The following is a 22,435-nucleotide window of genomic DNA, read 5'->3' as shown; positions in this document are numbered from 1 at the left end:
AAGCAGTGAATGCAAAATCTAAATATTTCTGATTAAATAAATATATTGGCGTATAGCTTTAATGAGCAATGACAAGTCATTCACAAAGTTTTTTCTTTTTTTTTCCTTTCTTATTTGGTCAGACAGGTTGTGATGCACAGACAATATTCTGGTCCCGACAAACATTAAGTGGCTGTGCACAGCATGATGCAAACAGATACATTCCACTGAGCCATTAAGCATTGAACATAAATAACAAATCGTACAGAATGAGTATCAGGCTGTTATCAGCACAAATGCAAAACATTGAACGTCTTTGGCGATGGTTCATATTTTGGGCACGGTCAATAGTGGTCTGCTCAAATCCTTAGCCTCGCCGGCTGTGCGAACGCGCAGGTATCCCAGCAGAGACATCGCATGCTGACAATACTCCTCCACCTGTCGGATCTGCTGGTAGTTCAGCACAGTTCTCCAAGCGCTGGCCGCTTGCGTGGCGTTCCTGGAGGACACGATGAACGGTTTGGTGGAGGCGTTCGGTCCTGTTGTCATGTTCATAGCAAAGACCTCAATGTCGTGATTGGCTGAAAGATTAACAAAGCGGTAAACATTCCGAACTGTTTTTATGGGGTTCTCCACCAGGTCCTCGTACCGTACCGTCATGTACTTGCCTTTGAACCAGTTCGGAGGGTGAAGAGCAGTTTTGAGAGTTCTAGACGTCTGTTCACAGATCACCTCCATGGCTCCGATGGAGTGGTAATCTGAGCCGTCTTTTTTGTTCATTTTGTGGTTGGGGTCCACGAACGGCACGCGGCGAATCTTGGGGTCTCTGCTGCGTACGACTTGCAAATTCTCCCGAATGAGTCCGTGTCTAGATTTAATCCTGGAGTTGGCCACCGCCCTGGGGTCTCGGACCAGGTGGATGACTTTCAGATTCAGAGAGGGGTCCTCCATTAGAGGAGCCAGAATGTTAACATCCAAAATGCGGACTCCCTTTATCACTATCGTGTTGTACTTCAGACACTCCTCCTCCAGCATCTGAAGGCTCTGTGGAGGGCACTTTCTACAAACCTTCTCGTCCACCATTCCCACCACATCTTTCCTGTAGGACGAGCAGAAGGGGTAGGAGCAGATGACCTTATTGATGGCGGCACCAAACAGTCCAAGCGAGGTTATGTTCTTCCCCCCGGGACTGTTGTACAACTGAAAAACTGAGAAATCACACCTGTAAAGAGAGCTCAGCATGTCCCTGGCTGCTCCCTGGAGGGACACCGCGTCCCCCGGGTACAGCTTCTGCCAAATATGCCACATTGGCTCATACAAGAAAAACACATCTGGGTTTTGGTTGAAGAGCTCCCCGAAAAAAGACGAGCCGGACCTCCAAGTGGTCAGCACGTACACCAGTTGTCTTTTCTTGACCTGCGGGGCTTTATAAAGGTAACGGATGTCTGATCTGCTTTGGAAGTTCACTCCCTGCACTGGCTGGTTGCATTGCTGAGGCTCTTTTGTCCATTTGTAGTTAGCCAGGTTGAGCATGGTTAGGGCCACCAGCAGAAAATAGGCCAGAAACATGATAATCTTTTTGCGCCGTAGCACTTTCATCACAATTCCAGGGTTGGCTATTATTTTGGTGTGACTTCTCGTGCAAGAATTGTGTTTCCTTCCAAAGCCAGCATTCTTCTCCCATGGTGGTGTGAATTTTAGAGGGTAGGGTTTGTTTTTCATTTATGACACAGGAGAGCCAGTGGTGTCTCAAACAGAGCTGCAGTGTATCACATGCAGCGATGATGGCATAGAAGAAAGCGTGACATCTGCCCCAAATCCATGTAATCGATTATCGATTGGGTGATGCGTGGGTGAGGAGGGGATGCCCGACGCTCCAAAATACGAGACGAAACGAAAACAAACCGCACCGCAATGCGCAGGGTTTCATTCGGATACCATACAACGGACGCCGTTCGTATTATTTAACGGCTCACAAAGCGAACTCAAACACATTTCGTCTCGCTTACCGATGAAAAGCGGCGGGGTCTCTCATCCCCATAACGTTTCTCGTCCGGATGGGGTAAAATGGCGATATAGATGCGTGCGCGATCATTTGAGCTCGAAAGGAAGAAAGACCCATAAGCACAAAGTTCATTTTAAACACGGGGAATTAAAAGAAAGGCATCTTCTGTTGATGTGGTACCCATAGTCTCTGCTCCGTTGTCCGGGAGTACGCTATGCAATTGGTGCTGCACGAATTAAATGGCAGCAAAGGCAAACAAGTCCCGCCTCCTTTAAGCGCTGAATGGTGGAATCAGAAGCGTCTTGGCGTTTACTAACAACGCTATTGGTTCGTGTCTACATCCGTTAAATCTCAATGGTCACAAGTATAACATTATGCAGTGGCTAATAATATCACACATTATGTCTGAAAAATTAATTGTAGCCTATCCATGTATAAAATATCCCTTTATACATATTTTAAGAATTTAAAACGTTACTTTAAACTGTATGCTGTTCTGGAGCTTTGATTCATATATTTAAACAGGCCTATCCTATAGTAAATTATATTTAAGCCTATATATAATAGGCATATGTTTGATGTATAAAAATATATAATGCTACTTAGTGGTTTTAATTTAAGTTTTTATAAAGCATTATCAAATCTTTCTTTGGCTGTGGAAGCTCTTAGTGGGGGTTCCATGCATGGGCAAAGGTTGGATAGGACTTTTTTAGTAGGCTAAGGATTTTTTGGGATTAAAATCACTGAAAGCAGATTTTTTTTTTGTTACATAACTCAAGAACAATGACATAGGGATAGTTAATTCACGACAAACACACTAACAGTGCGTTTTGGTGACTATTATTTGTAGTTAGCGCCACCTGCTGTTTGTTTCTCTCTTTCGCACACTGTGCACTCCACTTTTAGCCTGCGGCTGCTATTACATTTTCACCTTTACATTAACATATTTGATGAATAAAATAAAGTAATAGTACATAAAAAGTGATGATATTCCCTCTCTCACTCTCTCACATGTGTTACTGAAGGGATTATGCAGTAGACAGGCCATTGCAGCAGAGCATTAGGCTGGAGTCTTGCCATTATTGTGAAGCAAGTTATAGCTTCAACCAAAAAAGTTGTGTTGTGTGGGAATGCTGGCACACAGCAGGGGCTAGGTGACGCAGACTTGTTTTCCTCTTTCTTTCTCTCTCATTCTTTGTAGACATTTATCATGATGCTGTCCTCATCAGTAGGCCTGTCGTTGTCCATGGACTCACCATGATCAGTGTGTGTTTATGCGATTTCCAGATCTGTGACGGCTTGTTGTCTGATATTTTGGTTAGACCTGCATTAGAAGAAAGCCATGGCGTTAATAACAAGAGGACTTCACAGGCTATTTTTGTGGACCAAGAAACCAAATAGCACAATTGCAGGTGAGTATGTGGCTTTTTTGCATTCAGCTAAAGTGGGATATCCTAAAGATAATACATTGCTTAACATGAAAAAGAGTTTTCTTTTGCAGAAAATGTCACAAAGCTATAGACAGAAAGGGGGAAAAGAGGAGAGAGGTATCAGTGGAGAGAAGAAATAATGAAAGGGACAGGGAGGCCAGGAACATAGACTTTGTTTTTTGGCCAGGGCATGGCATGTTCCAAAATAGCCTACCCTTGAAAAAAAGAGTGAAAAGTGTTTTAAGTGGATGTAGTCATATAGTCATTTTAGAGGGAAATGGCAAAGATTTAAAAGTGCCTTTCACAGAGGTGTGCAAAAATAGCTTCTGAATATGCAAAAGCTAATATTAATTCAATGGTTTTCTGAAGCCAAAAACAAAGCAGGATTAATGGATTCCAAAACTTAACCAAAAAAAAAAAAAAAAAAAAAGGATCCCAGAGCTGAGCATGAAACATCATCATTAACACAATCCGCTAGTGTCTGTTTTTATAAAGTTATTGTTTTACATTTTTAATAATTTTACAATTTACCTGAAAAAAAGCAGTAGAATAAAAATGGGTTCTTATCGGTTTTGAATCTCTGTTTATTAAACACAGAAAAAGAGAGACCATGAGCATTTGTTTAAAACATTAATAGTATTTATTTGTATTTAATACACAGTTTACCAAAAAGGGTCCCAATTTTGCTGACTTCAACTATTTCTGCTACTACTAACAACAACAACAACAACAACAACAACATTAATGAATAATAATAATACTAATAATAATGATAATAATATGTTAAAACCTATGTATGATTTCTTCGGAAGTCATTAACCACATGATGACTTATTACGTTACACTGTGATAAATATATAACATATAGGCTTATATAATAATGTAAATAATATAAAACAATAATTATTTATTAGTGCTGTTGTTGTTTGAACCTCACCTTTGTTATTGCATCCCACCATTTAGCAAAAAAAACTGCATTCCGTAAGTTTTGCCACTTTGTCGCCATCTCTGTTTGAAACCTGCTATTGCAGTTAGTCACAGCACCAGTGTGGATACTGTCGGCCTACTTCAGAATTACAGATAGTAGTAGTTTTGGAAATACGACCAAAATAAAGTTTCACCGGGAAGTGTCATCTGAACACATAAGTCAAGGTAATGAGATTTAAACACTGTTTTAAACACGGGCTGCATGTACTTGGAAAAATGGAAGTTTATGCTGTAGCCCCATAATAATAAAAAAATAACAATAACAATAATGACTTGTTGTTGTTGTTACTATATTTACGAACCTAGTATATTATTATCAGTCATCATCATCATCTTCATCATCATCATTGATTGTCCTAAAATAATTACACTTTTCCTTTCCGGTGGCAGCATAAACTGGTTTAAACTAGTTTAATCTTCCATTTTATGTTTGAGCTAAAAATTAAGTTCATTAAGATGGGATGATGGGATGCTTTAACTGTAAGGTCCAATACATGTAATTATTATTATCATTAGTAATAAAACATAAGTAATAATTATAATTATATATTTATATAGAGTTGTGACACTGCACTCATATAATATATATATATATATATTAGGGCTGTAACGATATGCGATATGAAATCGAAATCGCAATACGCAGGTCCACGAACCTGTATCGCGATGTGAGAAGGCAGAATCGCGACACACCCCTTCCAACTCCCAGAATTATCCTTCCTGTCCAGGTCCAACTTTAAAGTCAGCAGTATGGCAACATTTCAGCTACACGGTGGATAACAAGGATGGCAATCGTGTAGTTGACAAGACCCACACAATTTGCCGTAAAACTTGCCGTGTTTCAAGAAGCTTCCCCAACCGGCTGGCAACGTGGTGTGAGCGTGGCGTTTCTGTTGCGTGTCATCCGCGGGGCGGCTGCGTGGCGTTTTCTCTTTCTTTGCACACCAGAAGCATGTCTGACGCGGCGCTTCTGTTGGTATTGATGTACAGGAGGCCCTATACTTCATGTTAAATATATATTGCCTATTGGTACCGCAAAGAAAATGTCGGCAGTAGCCAATTGACCATACAGATATATGGTATTGACGGCAAAATAGGCTACAGAATACTGTACAGAATAAAACTGTTTTGTCCCCCCCATATCGAGGTTTGTATCGTACCGTGGGTCAAAAATCGTGATACGAACCGAATCGTGAGTTTGGTGTATCGTTACAGCCCTAATATATATATATATATATATATATATATATATATATATATATATATATATATATATATATATATATATATATATATTATATGAGTGCAGTGTCACAACTTTTTATATTTATATAAACCGATTCCAAAAACGTTGTGACACTGCACAAATTGTGAATTAAACAGAATGCAATGACGTGGAAGTTTCAAATTTCAGTATTTTATTCAGAATACAACATAGATTACACATCAAAATTTTAAACTGAAAAAAAAGTATAATTTTAAGGGTAAAATAAGTTGATTTAAAATTTCATGGCATCGACACAAAGAAAAGTTGGGACAAGGCCATGTTTACCACTGTGTGGTATCCCCTCTTCTTTTTATAACAGTCTGCAAATGTCTGGAGACTGAGGAGGCATGTTGCTCAAGTTTAAGAATAGGAATGTTGTGCCATTCCTGTCTAATACAGGCTTCTAGTTGCTCAACTGCATTAGGGTCTTCTTTGTCGCATCTTCCTATTTATGAAGTGCAAATGTTTTCTATGGGTGACAGATCTGGACTGCCGGCTGGCCATTTCAGTACCAGGATCCTTCTTATACACAGCCATGCTGTTTTAATTGATGCAGTATGTGGTCTGGCATTGTTATGTTGGAAAATGCAAGGTCTTCCCTGAAAGAGACAATGTCTGTAATGGATGGGAGCATATGTTGTTCTAGAACTTGGATATACCTTTGATGGTGTATCAGTATTGATGGTGCCTTTTTTAGATAAGCTGCCCATGCCAGGCTTCTGAACTGAGCGCTGATAACAACTTGGGTTTTCCAGCCTTGACCCTTACGCACAGATTCTCTGAATCTTTGGATGATATTACACACTGTAGATGTGCATATACTCTGATAAACTCCTTTCTGATATTGCTCCAATATTTTTCTCTGCTTTGGTGGAATTGGTGATCCTCTGCCCATCTTGACTTCTGAGAGACACTGCCATTCCGAGAGGCTCTTATGACCCAGTATTTAGCATGACATTTCAAAACATTTGACATTTCAAATTGACACTTTCAACATATGATATGTTATCTCTATTATTTTGTGAATAAAATATACATTTATGATATTTGTCAATTATTGCAAACCTTTTTTATTCACAATTTGTACAGCTTCCCAACATTTTTGGAATCTGGTTTGTATAGGATCCAAGAATCATTCGCATAACACTCAGTTTGCCCCATCCTAATAACTGTGTTGGGTTCAAATATAAAATGGAAAATATAAGTAGGGTTGCATTTTATTTGAAGGTGTCCTTGTTACAGTGTAAGTACATGTACCAGGGTTCAGGTTCAGGTTCAGGTTCAGGTTTAGGGTTAAGGTTTGGTTTAGGACTATTTGCATGTTATTATGCATAATTTAATTATATATAGTAACTGTTTGTAACATAACAAGTGCACTGTAAAATAAAGTGTTACTTTTAAACGAAACTAGTTTAAACAGTGGATGTAACATTCTTGCTTGCCTCATGGTTCATTCTTTCTTGATGGCTGCTATCAACATAGACTTTGTTGGCTCTGTAAGGGAGCAGACAGGTAACCACATGCATAACCTCACTTCAAGTAAGATTATATTTAAACTAGAGGAATTATGGGTGGCATTCTTAACCTATGTCCCGCTGCAAGAGCCTTGTGAGATGTGGTAACTGATCCTCTTTATCAATAATGCAGATGGCAACCCAGAGGCCGATGAGTCTCTTAAAGGAGTGAGCTCAGTGTTGGGTATCAGTGAAGCATTCTTGGGACTTGAAACGACTGCTTTTCCACCTATTTGCTTCTCCAAAATATCACCTTATTTATATAAGGAGAGGATTCTTCATTATTATGGACCGTTCAAAGATCTTTTAGAGCATGGCAGCTGTTACCTGGATCCCTTGAAATCAGGAAGTGGGTGGCTTTGTAAGTAATACGTTGATAATGCGTTTGTTTCACTTATTCAGCTTGAATAAGCATATTACCATGATGAACTTTTATTTCCCGGAACGATTCTTGTGGTTTTTTTTTTCTAAATTTGCATAAGTCTCCCCCCATTTTCCATCCATCATTCTATTATATCATCTACAATGAAATTAATTAACCACTTAATAATGTTATATGATGTTTTCATTCTAATGATATAACAACATTTTGTCACATTTTATATTAGGTGTCTTTAACTAAAACTTACATATGGTTTTTGGGTTGTATTGCAAAACACTTGTGATGCCAATGAGGTGAATGGGTATAAGGTTAGAGATAGGTTTAAGTGTGAGTTAAGGGGTTAGTCAACAGTGTAATTACATACAGGTATATATATATATATATATATATATATATATATATATATATATATATATATATATATATATATATATATATATATATATATATATATATATATATATATATATAATGTAATATGTAACAACATGTAGGTCACACTTAAGATTAGGGTCCAATTTTCACTATTATTACTACTAGCTATTAACTGTGACTGTTTCCTTTAATAAAATCCTAATTTCTGCTTATTAATGGTTAGTAGGGTAGTTCTTAAGTTTAGGTATTGGGTAAGATTAGGGATATAGAATATGATCATGCAGAATTAGGCATTAATATGTGCTTTGTAAGTACTAAAAAAATGGCCAATATCCTAATAAAATAATGAGAATTGATCCTTAAACTAAAATGTTACCAACATTGTATTTACTTATCACAGAGTAATTATATATTACTGAGTAATATTAATTAACAACATACTATAGGGTTGATTAATTGGTTTAGGGTTACTGTGTGATTATTCATTATTATAGTAACTACATGTATATGTAACAGGACTTAGGACTTAAAAGTGGCCTGAAAGTCCAGTCAACTTATTTTTGCAGAGTATAACTATAGCAACACTTTGATTTCACTTAAATTTATGACAGCAATTAAACTTAAAGCAATTAAGCAGTAAATAAGACGCACCGCTCTGCAAGCACTTAATGACCACACACACACACACACACACACACGTGCGCGCGCGTTGGTTTTTGTGACATATGGGGACATGGTTTTTATACTGTACAAACCATATTTTCTTTCCCCTTATGCTGCCCCTGCCCCTAAACCATCACAGGAAGCATTCTGGATTTTACTTTCTAAAAAAAAACTCAACCTGTATGATTTATAAGCGTTTTGAAAAGTGGGGACATGGCCAATGTCCTCATATTTCACCCTCTTCTTGTAATACCTATGTCATACCCATGTCATTATACACATTTGTGTCCTCATGTCACAAAAACATGCCCACACACACTCTTGGCTCTTTGATAAATGCTTTGTTCTTCTTCTGTAAGCTTTGGATAAAAGTGTCTGCTAAATGCATAAATGTAATTTTTAAAAATAAAATTATTGGGAATTTGGCCCCACTTTATATTAAGTGGCCTTAAGCAGGGTGCGAACTACGGGGGAGCTAGGGGGAGCTCGGCTCCCCTTAATAAGTCATGGGCTCCCCTGAAAATGTGATATGTGAAATTTTGGGGGGTCTCAAGAAATATTGACACTGTGCTATTTTGAGGTGCAATTTCAGTTTTGTGTAATGTGCCATTGTGGATTATTATGTGTAAAATTGCTCAAAAATATAATTAATTCATGGATGATGGCAATTTAAATCTAATTCACTTCAATAAAAATAACTATATGCTATTCTAGTCCTGACCATCAGGGTGGGGTGGCGCTGCGGTGCAAATTCCACTAGTTTAGTACATTTAGTAACAGCAAAGGAAGCGTACCCCAGTCGATTAGTGTTAAGTTAAGGCATGTTATTCCCAATTATGTGTTGTAGCCTATTTGAATGGAGGAATTATGGTATTCTTTTGTAGCCTGATGAGTAACTAACCATTATTCATGTGAACTCAAAGACAGCCGGATGCTTGGTTTATAGGCTATTTGAGGGTGGCTTTTTGACTTATCAATTTGTGTTTTTTTTCTTTTTCTTCTTCATTAAAATCAAAGATGTTCATTGATGATTGTATTACATTTACATTTACATTTATGCATTTAGCAGACGCTTTTATCCAAAGCGACTTACAACTCAGGAGAACAGGAAGCGATCCGTCAAAAAGAGGCAACGAAACACAAAAAGTGCCCTAAATACCAAGATTTGTACACTGCACAGAGTAGCAAAGACCAGAAAAGGAAAGAAGAAAGGAGAAATAGAGGGGGAAATATATATATATTTTTTTTTAATGTAAGATTAAGTGCTCCTGGAAGAGATGAGTTTTTACCTGTATTTTGAATGAAGTGAGTGATTCTGTTGTGCGTATGGAGGACGGAAGATCGTTCCACCAACCAGGAACGATGAAAGAAAAAGTTCTAGAGAGGTATTTCATGCCTCTCTATGAAGGTACCACAAGCCTTCGCTCATTAGCTGAGCGAAGGCTTCTGGTGGGTGTGTAGACTCGTAGGAGTGAGTCGAAGTATGCGGGTGCTGCGCTTGTGGAAGATCCATGAGCAAGATTCAGGGCTTTGAATTTGATCCGGGCAGCGAGTGGTAGCCAATGCAGAGAGATGAATAGAGGTGTGACATGAGCCCTCTTGGGCGTATATTGTATATTAAGAGTCTCCGGAACGGCATTAAACGATAGATTGTCACGCTCGTCTGTGTGTGACGACTGTGTGCACGAGCCAAAAGAGAACGCACGCAAACACCGCCTGCTTTGATTTGATTGGCCATCTCGATAATTTTTACATTGACGAGCGCCGTTAGATCTGAGGCAAACCAGACTAAAATTTAACTTTTAAACCTTTTTGGCATCCTAACATACAGATCTATGTGTACTGAAGTGAAGCAGAGCAGTGCAAGAATATCAAAAATATAGATCAATGACTATGGTGGTCCCCCCCCCCCCCCCCCCCTACACAAGTGAGCTCCCCCAAAGGCCATGGTATAGTTCGAACACTGGCCTTAAGTACTATGTACTTACATCAAAAGATAAGTACAATGTACTTACTGTGTTCAAATTGTATTGCAAAAGTATTGTATACTAGTATGTATTGCAGTTGTAAAGGAAGTGTCAACTGTGTAATTACAAATGTAACTACAGAAATTAATTACAGATGTAATTACATGCAGGTATTTTTTTAAATGTAAGTACAATGTAAAAACGTGTATGTACACAATAAGTGTATTGTATCAAATGATTAATTACAATGTTAGTACATAGTAGTTAAGGCCACCTAATATAAAGTAGGTCCGGGAATTTTTATTATAATTTTTTCCCCATCTACACTTAAATTATTTGTAGTGGTTCTATCATGAAACTAAGTTTAACAAGGGTTTGTTTACCTCGTCTTACCCAGAGCACATGCTGTATTATGTAGAGTCATGCTTAAAACATGAAGGTCTGCTGTCAAACATCTGTCAGCTGAGGTTTCTTGTTCCGCCTCCAGTGAGTTCAGCAGCGCAGAAGAGACACGCATGTGGTAGAATATTATTTTTCAGCACATTCTTCTGTTTTATGGGTGGTGAATTCCCTCTTTCCAACCATCAGGTCAGCTGATAAGGTCTTATTACAAGGCAGGAGGCTATCATGACCGTGTCTCCTGTATCATCGCTGTCCTCTCGTTCTGCTCTTGTATAGTCGCTCCGGTTATGAGACCAATTAAATGGCTCATTTGATCATATATCCTTTATCAAAGAGGCCTTCAAGATTGTGTTTATGGTTGTGTTTGTGTGAGAATGTTGTTATATGAGCTTTGATAACGAAACCAATGAAATGTGGGGTGTTTTTTTAGGTCTCAAAGTTATAGGTATAAAGTATTATGAGTGACATGTGAGTCACAGCTAGTTAGTACAAGAAACGAATGTCATGACAGTTTCAGCTGACACAGCCTTGGGTTGGACGTTAAACGTTAACTCCAGATCTGTCTTAGAACGAAGCCCTCGCCTTTAATAGACATTACAGGCCAAAGGTCTCTTACCTCACCACTATCTTCATGAGCTCCACATACGCAGTGGGAGAGGACAGACGTCACCGCAGTAGATTCGACCGGAATATCTTTTCTAGGGCAATCTCAAGCTGAGTTGTGGGTCTTTTTAGGAGAAAGGTATCGTTTTCACAATGGCGGCATTCAAGCATCAGTTTGACTGTTTATCTCATCAAAACATGCTGTTTTTTTATGTGTCCCATAGCTTTTGCGTTATGATTATTTACTGATATTTCTGTGAATGATAATAGGAAAATGATGATTCAGTGAGCTTGTTCTTGTAACTTGTAGATGCTGTGAAATACTGCTAGGATGTTGACCAGTCCTGCGGTGTGACATGCCAGACTAGCGTATTGCTATTTCTTTTAGTTGTTTTTCAAGCAGCTTTTTAGGTCTTATATTATTTAAAATGGCTACATGGAGTACTTTTAAAAATCAATGTATTGCACCTCAGCACCAATTAAAATGAACCAGTGAGGAGCCAGTGAAACCTAAAATCGTTATGCTGTTGTAAAAAAAGAGACAGAGAGAATTTACATGTTATACACTAGAATTTTCTTTAATGAAATTAATATTATCATTATGCAAGGAAAATTGATTAAATAAAAAGTGACAGTAAAGGCATTTATAATGTTTTTGGATTCAAATAAATGCTGTTCTTTTGACCAAATAATCCTGAAAAAAATCTACCGTTTCCACAAACATATTGATCTGTTGTTAAGCTCATTGATAATAATAAGAAATATTTCTTATCAAATCATCATGTTAGAATGATTTCTGATGGATCATGTGACACTGAAGACTGGAGCAATGACATCACATGATTTTAAGATCTATCAAAATAGAAAACATAATTCTACATTGTAATAAAATTGTAATCTTATTTTCTGTACATATTTTTTTTAAAAGAAAAGAAGCAGTTGCGGTTGCTTGAATAATTCTGTAAAAATACAGTTTAATTGTAAACATATTTACAGAATAATGTGTACATTTTACAATTTAAAACTGTAATTTACAAGGTTTTTTACCTTTATAACATACTGGCAACCATAATAATAAAATTGGTGGTAAATAGAAAGCCACATGATGAATCAAAGTTCATCACCACAAGAAGGTGTTTTACAGCAAAATCACATAAAATGTAAGGTCTATTATAATTTTTCCCTGTGTATATAGTAAGGAAACATACTGTTAACCTATTCATATGTTTTTATTGTAGCACTTGTACAGCCTTTATACAGGTAAAATGACTTTTTACAGGTAAAAAGTATTTTTCCAGCGTATTCTTGATTTTATAAAAACAAAAAAAAAACAACAAAAAAAACATCAACCTTTTGAGCAGTAGTGTACGTCAACTGCTCATCTCTAACTGCATTTTGTGAAGTATTTTTACCCGTTGTGTCCATCATGGATTTGCTTATCACAGAGATACAGCAGTGGGCAAACAGGGTATATACTGCGCACAAACTCTCTGTGTTGGCTTTTTTGACAGGTCTTTTGCATGGTGAGGACTGCTTTGAAGAGTCCAACATGGAGAACAACGTCACGCAGATCTCCCGAGAAGATCTGGAGGAACTGAGAGAGGCTTTCAACAAAATCGGTCAGTAAAACTCTGCCTGAATCTAGATTTAGTGAAAAATGTATTGGAGCCTGTGAAATGTGCTTGAATCACCTGACTTGGTTCTACACACATTTTTTTTCTGGAATACTGGAGTATGGTGTCAAAGATTTTGGTAGCACTTTATTTCACAGCCCTGTTTCCAATGTGCTTATAAGCAAATAATCGCAATAACTGGTGATAACAACCCCTGTACCCTGCACCCAATTGGTATTGTTCACAGTTTTGGTGTCCGCATCAAATTAAGTTCACAAAAGTAATTTTATATACATAAAAAACATGTTAAATGCGAGCAAAGTGACAATTGTAATATTTAAATGTCAACAAATGGGGAAAATAATATTCTAAAGTATCTATTTTTGAAAAGAGAGTTCCCCTTACTATGGTATGTCATAAGTTTAAAAAAGACCATTAAGGGGATTCTCCACCAAAAATACCCATCCTGATAATGTAATTTATGCTGGCAAACAAAAAGTATTCATAAATATAGCTGCAAGGAGAAATTTTTGAAGCAGAGCGAATCATTCTTATATAATTCTGGTCTTTAGCGACCCGGATCTATATCTAACATGATCTCTACCTGCTGCGATAATATAAAACTCCTGTAACAATTACAGAATAATGAAGTAAAGCATATTTTGTGTCCTTTTGGAGCTTGGAAGGGTTCAGTTTGAGCAGATGTTTTATACCATCATCACTGTCCTCGTCAGAGCTCATTTCCCAGTACATTCAGTATCTGCCTCATATTTGTGATCTCACGCATATTCTCAACTCCTTTTCAACGTCTTCAAAATCAATATTTTGATTGCTGACAGCTTCTTGACCAGATCACCATCAAGTTAGCCTAGAAATCTAGACGCACCCTAGCACACCCAGGGGTTTGAAGGATAGCAAAGTAATAAGATTTAAAAATTACAATGAATTAGTATTTGAGGGCTGCACTGTGATCCTTTAATATAGTCTTTAAATATGTCACCAAATGATTCTTGTTTTAAATATGCCGAATAAGATTTTCTGATAGGTAAACATTGTTACCTGAAAACCTAAATAAGTTGACCAAACTAATAAAAAAGTAGGCAATCAGTTAAAGTTTAAGTAAGCAGAACTTTCATATTTTTATTTTGTATAGCTCTAAACTTGAAATATTTGAATTAGCTAATTCATACATTTAAAGGTGCACTATGTAGTATTTTTGCAGTAAAATATCCAAAAACCACTAGGCCAGTGTTATATATTTTGTTCAGTTAAGTACTTAAAATATCCCAAATGTTTCCAAATATTTGTAAATGGTGAGAAAATTGCTATTTTAACTAAGAGCCGGGACATTTCAGCATAGCGTCTGAGGAAGTCGCCTGTCAACTGCGTCATATCTGCGTTACCCTCAGTTTCGGGTTTTATTTGGCAGAAGGGCTTTACTCTTAGCAGTGTGAACAAGTGAACGCACGGAGTAACGTCATAACATAATTTTCAACAAACCTAAATGTATCTAATATGACAAACAGAGCTGCATTACCTCATAACAGTGGCAGCTGGTGATGGAAAAAGTAGGGGGGGCTGAGGGACAATGTAGTTTTAAAAAATTTATTTTAACAATTGAACAATTTCTGCTGTTTATTTATTACATTAACACCAAAGTAATGATTTAAAAACAAATAGCATCTAATGTAATTATTAAAGTATGAATTAAGAGTGTCCTTGTAGATTTCAAATATTGTTACTGTTATTACATGGAGTAACCACTAGATGAGGAAAATTACCAATTGTAATGGTGAGCATTTTTCTCAGTTCTTAATGTACCTTAAATTAATATGTTTCAAGTTTTTAATACTCTAATCAACATGGGTATGGATAAATATGCATGCTTTATGCAAATGTATGTTTATAGTAAAACCATACTCAGAGCATGAAGACAAGACATGTTGCAAAGGTCATGTTTTTCAAATAACTTGTTGATGTCTCTTAAACCTAGGCTTAACAAATCAGAATAAGCAGTGATTTCTCTTATTTTAAGAAAATAAATAAAGGGAGTTTTTACACTGGCAGTTTAATTCAGAACAGGGCACAGTTCGTATGAAAAATCGGTCATGCAGACCTGTGAGCGCACCAGTATCACACCATACCTGGAGGAGGAGGTCCATATTCACCAGGAGTAGGAATATAGTGCGGCCCATTTAAGAGCTGGAATATAGTGCGGCCCCTTTAAGAGCTGGAATATAGCGCGGCCCCTTTAAGAGCTGGAATATAGCGCGGCCCCTTTAAGAGCTGGAATATAGTGCGGCCCTTTAAAAGCTGGAATATAGTGCGGCCCCTTTAAGAGATGCGCGTTCCTGCCTGTATTTTTTTTGTGTGTGTGCGCTGAACTGTGCTGTGATTCACACGAACAGTGTGAGAAACATGGACGCGGGAGCACTCTTGTTCATAACCTGCGTATTCGTTTTTGCCGATTGTAATGAATTTAGTTCAATAAAAGTAACACATGTAGCCTACTGTAGGCTAAGTGGTGATGGTGTTGATGATTTACCTCAGACCTGAGCGAGAGTGAGGTTCAGTGCATCGCTTGGACTGCAGAGAATGTGCTCAGTTAAAAAAACGCACTTTTAATAAAAAGTTAAGCAGAAAATATGGTAGCTTATGTAGGCTATAACTAGGCCTACACTTGTTTCAGAGTAATGCTATTGTTAACCCTTTTCTATCTTTCCTATATAAAAGTTGATTTGTTTGAACCAATTTGTTTAATTGGAGTTGGCTCTACTCAAATCAATTATTATTTTGAGCATTGGGGTTTACAGTGTAAAATAAAGTGCAACCAAGATTATCTGTTATAAAGAATCCTGCTATTATAAAATGTATGATTAAAACTATTGTTCATTCTAGATATTGATAACAGTGGCTTTGTAAGCGATTTTGAACTTCAAGAGCTATTTCGAGAGGCCAGCTTTCACCTTCCGGGATACAAGGTACGGGAGATTGTGGAGAAGTTCATTGCCGGTGATACCAACAAAGACGAGAAGATCAGTTTTGAAGAGTTTGTTGTGGTAAGCCTAATTATGAGTTTCTGTCAAAGATTTTGCCATTTGGTCAAAGTATACCTCAGCTGCTTTTGTCCCTGTCGCACTTTGAAAGCTCAGATCTCACTACTTTTTTTCAGATATACCAAGAGCTTAGAAGTAAAGAAGTGAGAGAAACGTTCCGCAAGTCCATCTCCAGGAGGGATGGGATTCGGTCATTTGGAGGAACATCAAAGATCTCAAGTGAAGGAACGCAGCATTCTTATTCAGGTGGTGATATTTCCATTCCTTATACTCTAGGCTAAAAAAAAGGATGTTTTTGCAGTGATGCTATAATAGAACCAGTTTAAGTTCCCCAAAGAACCGTTCAGTGAGCGGTTCGAAAAATAACCTTTTTTTTTGTTTTTTGTGTGGACAAAGTCCCTTAAAGACAAGTAATTTACTTGGCGGCCATCTTTGCCTCTTGGGAATGCAAGTGCAGCTCATAACTCTTTGAATGGAGAAACAATTCTCCAAAACTGTTCGCTAAGCTTACGATTGAAATCTTCAATCAGACCTGACAACAACTGCCTCATAAATTTTGTAGGTAAATGCTCGAATCGTGATAAAAAAAAGGCATTTTTCAGCCTGTACAAAGCAAATGTGCATGTGCAATCCCCAACGAGCGTCTCAGCAGCTGCAGTTACATGATGACTTTACTAAGCAACGATTGGCTCTTTCATTTTGAAGGCGGGGCTTATTCGCCATATTATGTCACAATGTAGAAAGGACCCAAAAGCGAATGCTGGTAATATAGTAATTTGTTGAAACGGGAAAAGGGTAAATAAGGCTAACTGTCAGCAGCCGTATAGGCGGACGCAGGTCAGGAGAGATAAACTAAAGAGTCCATATAAGGAGCTGGCGGGTAGCCTGGTAACGGGTACTGCTGGCCAAGGAGCGCACGCAGGACGCGTCGGAACGCACACCTCACTCGGCTGATACGGCGGTGCTGAAGAGCAGACTGGGAAGCCGCAGAACCCAGGGGAAAATCCTCTTGAACCACACACACACGGCGAAACAGGACTAGGCGAGCATAAGAGGACAAGACGTTAATTGCCGACATGAAAGAACAAACAATAACCCGACAAAGAGGGGAGAAGAGCATGAGAATTAAATAGCAAGGTGATCAGGACAAAGAAGGGACAGGTGTGAGATGCACAGAGCGCGGCCGCTAATTAATATAGCGAGCAGCTGAGAGAAAGCGTACAGAGAAGAGTAAAGCCAGAGAAATCAAACCAAACTCCTGACAGTACCCCCTCCCCGATGGGTGCCACCTGGCGCCCCCGAGGAAGACTGCCGGGAGCGGAGGAAGTCCTCGATAAGGGAGCGGTCCAGCACATCCCTTCCTGGTACCCAGCTTCTCTCCTCCGGACCGAATCCCTCCCAATCGACAAGATACTGATGACCCCGCCCTCGGGGTCGGACATCCAGCAGCTTCTTAACCTTAAAGACGGGGGAGTTAGCACGAATGGCAAGGGGGGGGGGGACCGAGAGCGAACCGCGGGCTTAATGCATGAGACATGGAAAACCGGGTGAACGCGCTTAAGGGAATGTGGCAACCTGAGCCGTACTGCCGCTGGACTGATAACCTTAGTAACGACATAGGGCCCAATGAAACGGGGAGCCAACTTACGAGCGGGCGTCTGAATGGGTAAATTACGTGTGGAGAGCCAAACTTTCTGACCACACACATACCTAGGTGCTTTAGACCGACGACGGTTAGCGGCCCGACGGGTGCGTTCCCCTGTCCGGCAAAGAACCGATCTCACTCTCCTCCAAGTACGACGACAGCGCTGAATGAACGCTTGGACCGAGGGAACGGCAGCCTCGCTCTCCTGAGAGGGAAACAGAGGTGGCTGGTAACCCAAGCAACATGAAAACGGAGACAGGCCAGTGGACGACGACGGCAACGAATTATGCGCGTATTCTGCCCAAGTCAATTGTTCGCACCAGGAGGAGGGGTTTCTAGCTGCCAAGCAGCGAAGCATCCGCCCAAGGTCCTGATTTACGCGCTCGGCCATTAGTCTGTGGGTGAAACCCTGACGACAGACTGGCAGTAGCCCCAATCTGCCGACAGAATTCCCTCCAAAAGTTAGAAACAAACTGGGGCCCCCTATCCGAAACCACATCAGTAGGAAGTCCGTGAATCCTAAAGACGTGGTCCACGACCGTACGCGCAGTCTCTTTAGCCGACGGAAGCTTGGGAAGAGGGACAAAATGAACCGCCTTAGAAAATCGGTCAACAACAGTCAGAATTACCGTATTGCCACAGGAGGGGGGAAGCCCCGTGACGAAATCCAGGGCAATATGGGACCAAGGGCGGGAGGGAATAGAGAGGGGACGAAGAAGACCCTTGGGAGGCGAATTACCGGACTTTTGCTGCGCACAGACAGAACATGACGCGACAAATCGACGTATCTCACGTTCCATGGCAGGCCACCAGAATCGCTGGCGGACAACTGCCAGCGTGCGCCCCACCCCTGGATGCGCAACAAATCTAGAGGCGTGACTCCAACGAAGAACAGCTGGATGACAAAAAGTTTACCTTCAGGGCACCCCCGAGGAATGACGGTGTGCGCCACCGCTCCTCTCACCAACCGTTCCACTCCCCACGTGACGGAACCAACCACGCATCCCTCCGGTAGGATGGTCTCCGTGGTGGCACCATCATCAGAGGAAGAGAACTGGCGAGAAAGAGCGTCAGGTTTAACGTTCCTGGACCCAGGTCTGTGAGAGATCGTAAAACTAAAACGCCCAAAAAAAAGAGCCCAGCGAGCCTGTCTAGCATTAAGTCTCTTGGCGGAGCGGATATACTCTAAGTTACGATGGTCAGTCCACTCCTCTAAGGCCAGCCGGATGGTAAGGAGCTCCCTATTACCCACGTCATAGTTGCATTCAGCTGACGAGAGCCGGCGCAAAAAAAAAAGTGCACGGGTGAACCTTATGATCGAGAGGGGAGCGCTGCGAAAGCACAGCTCCCACTCCGACTTCAGACGCGTCAACCTCTATGATAAATTGGCTCTCAGGATCAGGCGAAATTAGAATAGGCGCGGATGTAAACAGTCTCTTAAGACGTTCGAAAGCGCACTGAGCATTCTCAGACCAGACAAAGGGGGACTTCGCAGACGTAAGAGCAGTCAGGGGAGCGGCAAACTGACTGAAATTACGTATAAAGCGGCGATAAAAGTTCGCAAACCCCAGAAACCACTGAAGAGCCGAGCGAGACTCAAGAACGGGCCAATCAGTGACTGCCTGAATCTTGGAGGGGTCCATGCTTATGCCCCTTGCCGACACGACCGAACCAAGGAAGGTAACCGACTGGACATGGAATGCGCATTTCTCCGCCTTTACATAGAGACGATTCTCCAATAAGAGCTGTAATACGCGACGAACGTGTTGGGTGTGTACCTGGAGATTCGGGGAGAAAATGAGGATGTCATCCAGGTACACAAAGACAAAGATGTTGAGCATGTCTCTTAACACATCGTTAAAGAGCGCTTGAAAAACGGCTGGGGCGTTTACCAGCCCGAACGGTAGCACCCGGTATTCAAAGTGTCCTAACGGGGTATTAAACGCCGTCTTCCACTCGTCCCCCTCCTTAATGCGCACCAAGTGGTATGCGTTACGGAGATCTAACTTCGTGAAAATCCTTGCCCCCTGCAGGATCTCGAAGGCCGATGACATCAGTGGTAACGGATACCGGTTCTTAATGGTGATGTCATTCAGCCCACGATAATCAATGCAGGGGCGCAGGGAACCGTCCTTCTTTTTCACGAAGAAAAATCCCGCACTGGCGGGGGAGGAGGAAGGGACAATGGTACCCGCCATGAGAGATTCGTCGAGATATTTCTCAAGTGCCTTGCGTTCAGGAGCAGACAAGGAATATAAACGCCCACGGGGAGGAGAGGTGCCAGGAAGAAGGTCGATACTACAATCATACGGACGGTGCGGAGGGAGAGAAGCGGCCCGGGAACGACTAAACACGCTCGCAGATCGTGGTACTCCTCCGGGACTCCAGATAAATCAATGGACTCCTCCTGAAAAACAGACACAGGTGAGACAGAGGAAACAGCAGAGACAAGACAATTTGTATGACAAGGCAAGCTCCATGACATAATAGAACTATCTGACCAGTTTATCTGGGGATTGTACTGTGTTAACCACGGATGTCCTAGGACAATGGGGGCTATAGGAGAATGAAACACTAGAAAGGAAATGGTCTCTTGGTGGTTGCCAGATGTGGTGAGACTCACCGGGGTGGTGGCTAAACGGATGTTAGACAGCGCCTGGCCGTCCAGGGCAAAAGCTGTGGGAGTCTCCTTTAATTCATGAAGGGGAAGGCCGTGTTTAACCGCCCACGTCTCATCAAGAAAATTTCCCTCCGCCCCCGAGTCAATGAGGGCAGAGCAGGTGACAGATGAGGTAACCCAGCGAAGAATGGTCGAAATCAAGGTGCGAGACTTGAAGGATGGGGATAGAGGAGTTGCGCTCGCCAATACTCCCCGATCTACTGGCGAGCTCTCTCTTTTGCCGGACATGTGGCAGCAAAATGCCCAGTGCCACCACAGTAAAGGCACAATCGCTCCCGGATGCGGCATTGGCGTTCAGCGGAAGAGAGATGTATTCTGCCCAGCTGCATTGACTCAGGGTCTGGGCGTGACTCCGGTGATGCCGAAGGCGTGGATGGGGATCCCCGGAAACCCATGACGTCAGCACGAGCGCGTCTGTGCATATCAAAGCGCTTGTCTAACCGAATGGCCAATTCCACCAACTCATCTAGGTTTGAGGGAAACTCACAAGCAAAAATCTCGTCCTTCAGGTCATCATTCAGGCCCTCCAAAAAGCGTGCAGTGAGAGCAGCCTCATTCCATTCACAGGTGGCAGACAAGGTCTTGATATCAATCGCATAATCGGCCGCGGAACGTCCTCCTTGGCAGAGAGCCGCTAGCTGGCAAGAAGCCTCGCGACCAAAGACAGAGCGATCAAACACCTTCAACATCTCTTCTTTAAATAAGGTGTACTGCTTGCAGCAGTTAGCTTCAGCCTCCCAGACAGCCGCTCCCCAATCCCGGGCTCGGCTCGTGAGAAGAGACACCACAAACGCAACCTTGGCGCGGTCCGAAGCATACGTGACCGGCTGAAGGGAGAACACTACCTCACACTGGGTAAGAAATGCCCGGCACTCTGTAGGCTTGCCGGAATAACAAGGGGGGTTGTTGACGCGAGGCTCGGCTGCTTGTCGCGTCCCAGGAGACGAGGATTGGTCTTGACGCAGGAGGTGTAGTTGGCCGGTCAAATCCGTTACCTGGGCAGCGAGTGCATCCACGGCGTGCTTAGCGGCTGCCAATTCCTCGGCGTGTCTACCCAGCATAGCTCCCTGCAGCTCGACCGCTGAGCGGATGGTCGTCTCATTCGCTGGGTCCATAGTGGTCGGGTTATTCTGTCACAATGTAGAAAGGACCCAAAAGCGAATGCTGGTAATATAGTAATTTATTGAAGCGGGAAAAGGGTAAATAAGGCTGACTGTCAGTTACCAGCCGTATAGGCGGACGCAGGTCAGGAGAGATAAACTAAAGAGTCCATATTAGGAGCTGGCGGGTAGCCTGGTAACGGGTACTGCTGGCCAGGGAGCGCATGCAGGACGCGTTGGAACGCACACCTCACTCGGCTGATACGGCGGTGCTGAAGAGCAGACTGGGAAGCCGCAGAACCCAGGGGAAAACCCTCTTGAACCACACACACACGGCGAAACAGGACTAGGCGAGCATAAGAGGACAAGACGTTAGTTGCCGACATGAAAGAACAAACAATAACCCGACAAAGAGGGGAGAAGAGCATGAGAATTAAATAGCAAGGTGATCAGGACAAAGGAGGGACAGGTGTGAGATGCACAGAGCGCGGCCGCTAATTAATATAACGAGCAGCTGAGAGAAAGCGTACAGAGAAGAGTAAAGCCAGAGAAATCAAACCAAACTCCTGACATATTAGGCATTGTACTTTCTCCCATTCATAAGTAATCTGAATGCAACATCTTTCTATATATAGTCTTTGGTGTGGTGAACATGTATACAGGTATTACCTATATAACCTATATAACTCTTTTGTGCACTAGAAAGGTTCCGTGGATGTTAAAGGCTCTTCATGGAACCATCAATGACAATAATTGTATTTTTAAGA

At 41.2% G+C, this 22,435-nt stretch overlaps 2 protein-coding genes across 4 annotated transcripts in view; one reads left to right on the top strand and one right to left on the bottom strand.

The window, feature by feature from the left end:
* Window positions 1-23: 23 nt before the first annotated feature.
* chst2a (carbohydrate (N-acetylglucosamine-6-O) sulfotransferase 2a) lies at window positions 24-2,230 on the bottom strand. Its single transcript, XM_067454272.1, has one exon. It carries the CDS (start codon window positions 1,699-1,701, stop codon window positions 307-309), a length of 1,395 nt encoding a protein of 464 aa, XP_067310373.1. The 5' UTR covers window positions 1,702-2,230; the 3' UTR covers window positions 24-306.
* Window positions 2,231-3,151: 921 nt separating this feature from the next.
* The window catches only part of pls1 (plastin 1 (I isoform)), a 39,235-nt gene continuing 19,951 nt past the window's right edge, over window positions 3,152-22,435 (top strand). Inside the window, exons 1-4 of one of the 3 annotated variants that reach the window (XM_067454269.1) lie at window positions 3,152-3,396; window positions 13,086-13,193; window positions 16,086-16,246; window positions 16,360-16,489. In XM_067454269.1, the coding sequence (XP_067310370.1) occupies window positions 3,327-3,396; window positions 13,086-13,193; window positions 16,086-16,246; window positions 16,360-16,489 (469 nt within the window). In that variant the 5' untranslated portion in view covers window positions 3,152-3,326. Of the gene's footprint in view, window positions 3,397-4,456; window positions 4,567-11,599; window positions 11,714-13,085; window positions 13,194-16,085; window positions 16,247-16,359; window positions 16,490-22,435 lie in introns of those variants that run through there. The other 2 variants (XM_067454271.1, XM_067454270.1) reach the window with 2 other exon arrangements.

Source organism: Pseudorasbora parva, chromosome 9, assembly GCF_024679245.1.
Source record: "Pseudorasbora parva isolate DD20220531a chromosome 9, ASM2467924v1, whole genome shotgun sequence".
NCBI lineage: Eukaryota > Metazoa > Chordata > Actinopteri > Cypriniformes > Gobionidae > Pseudorasbora > Pseudorasbora parva.
Note: the sequence above shows the minus strand (reverse complement) of the source record. Positions and strands in the feature narration are given on the sequence as shown.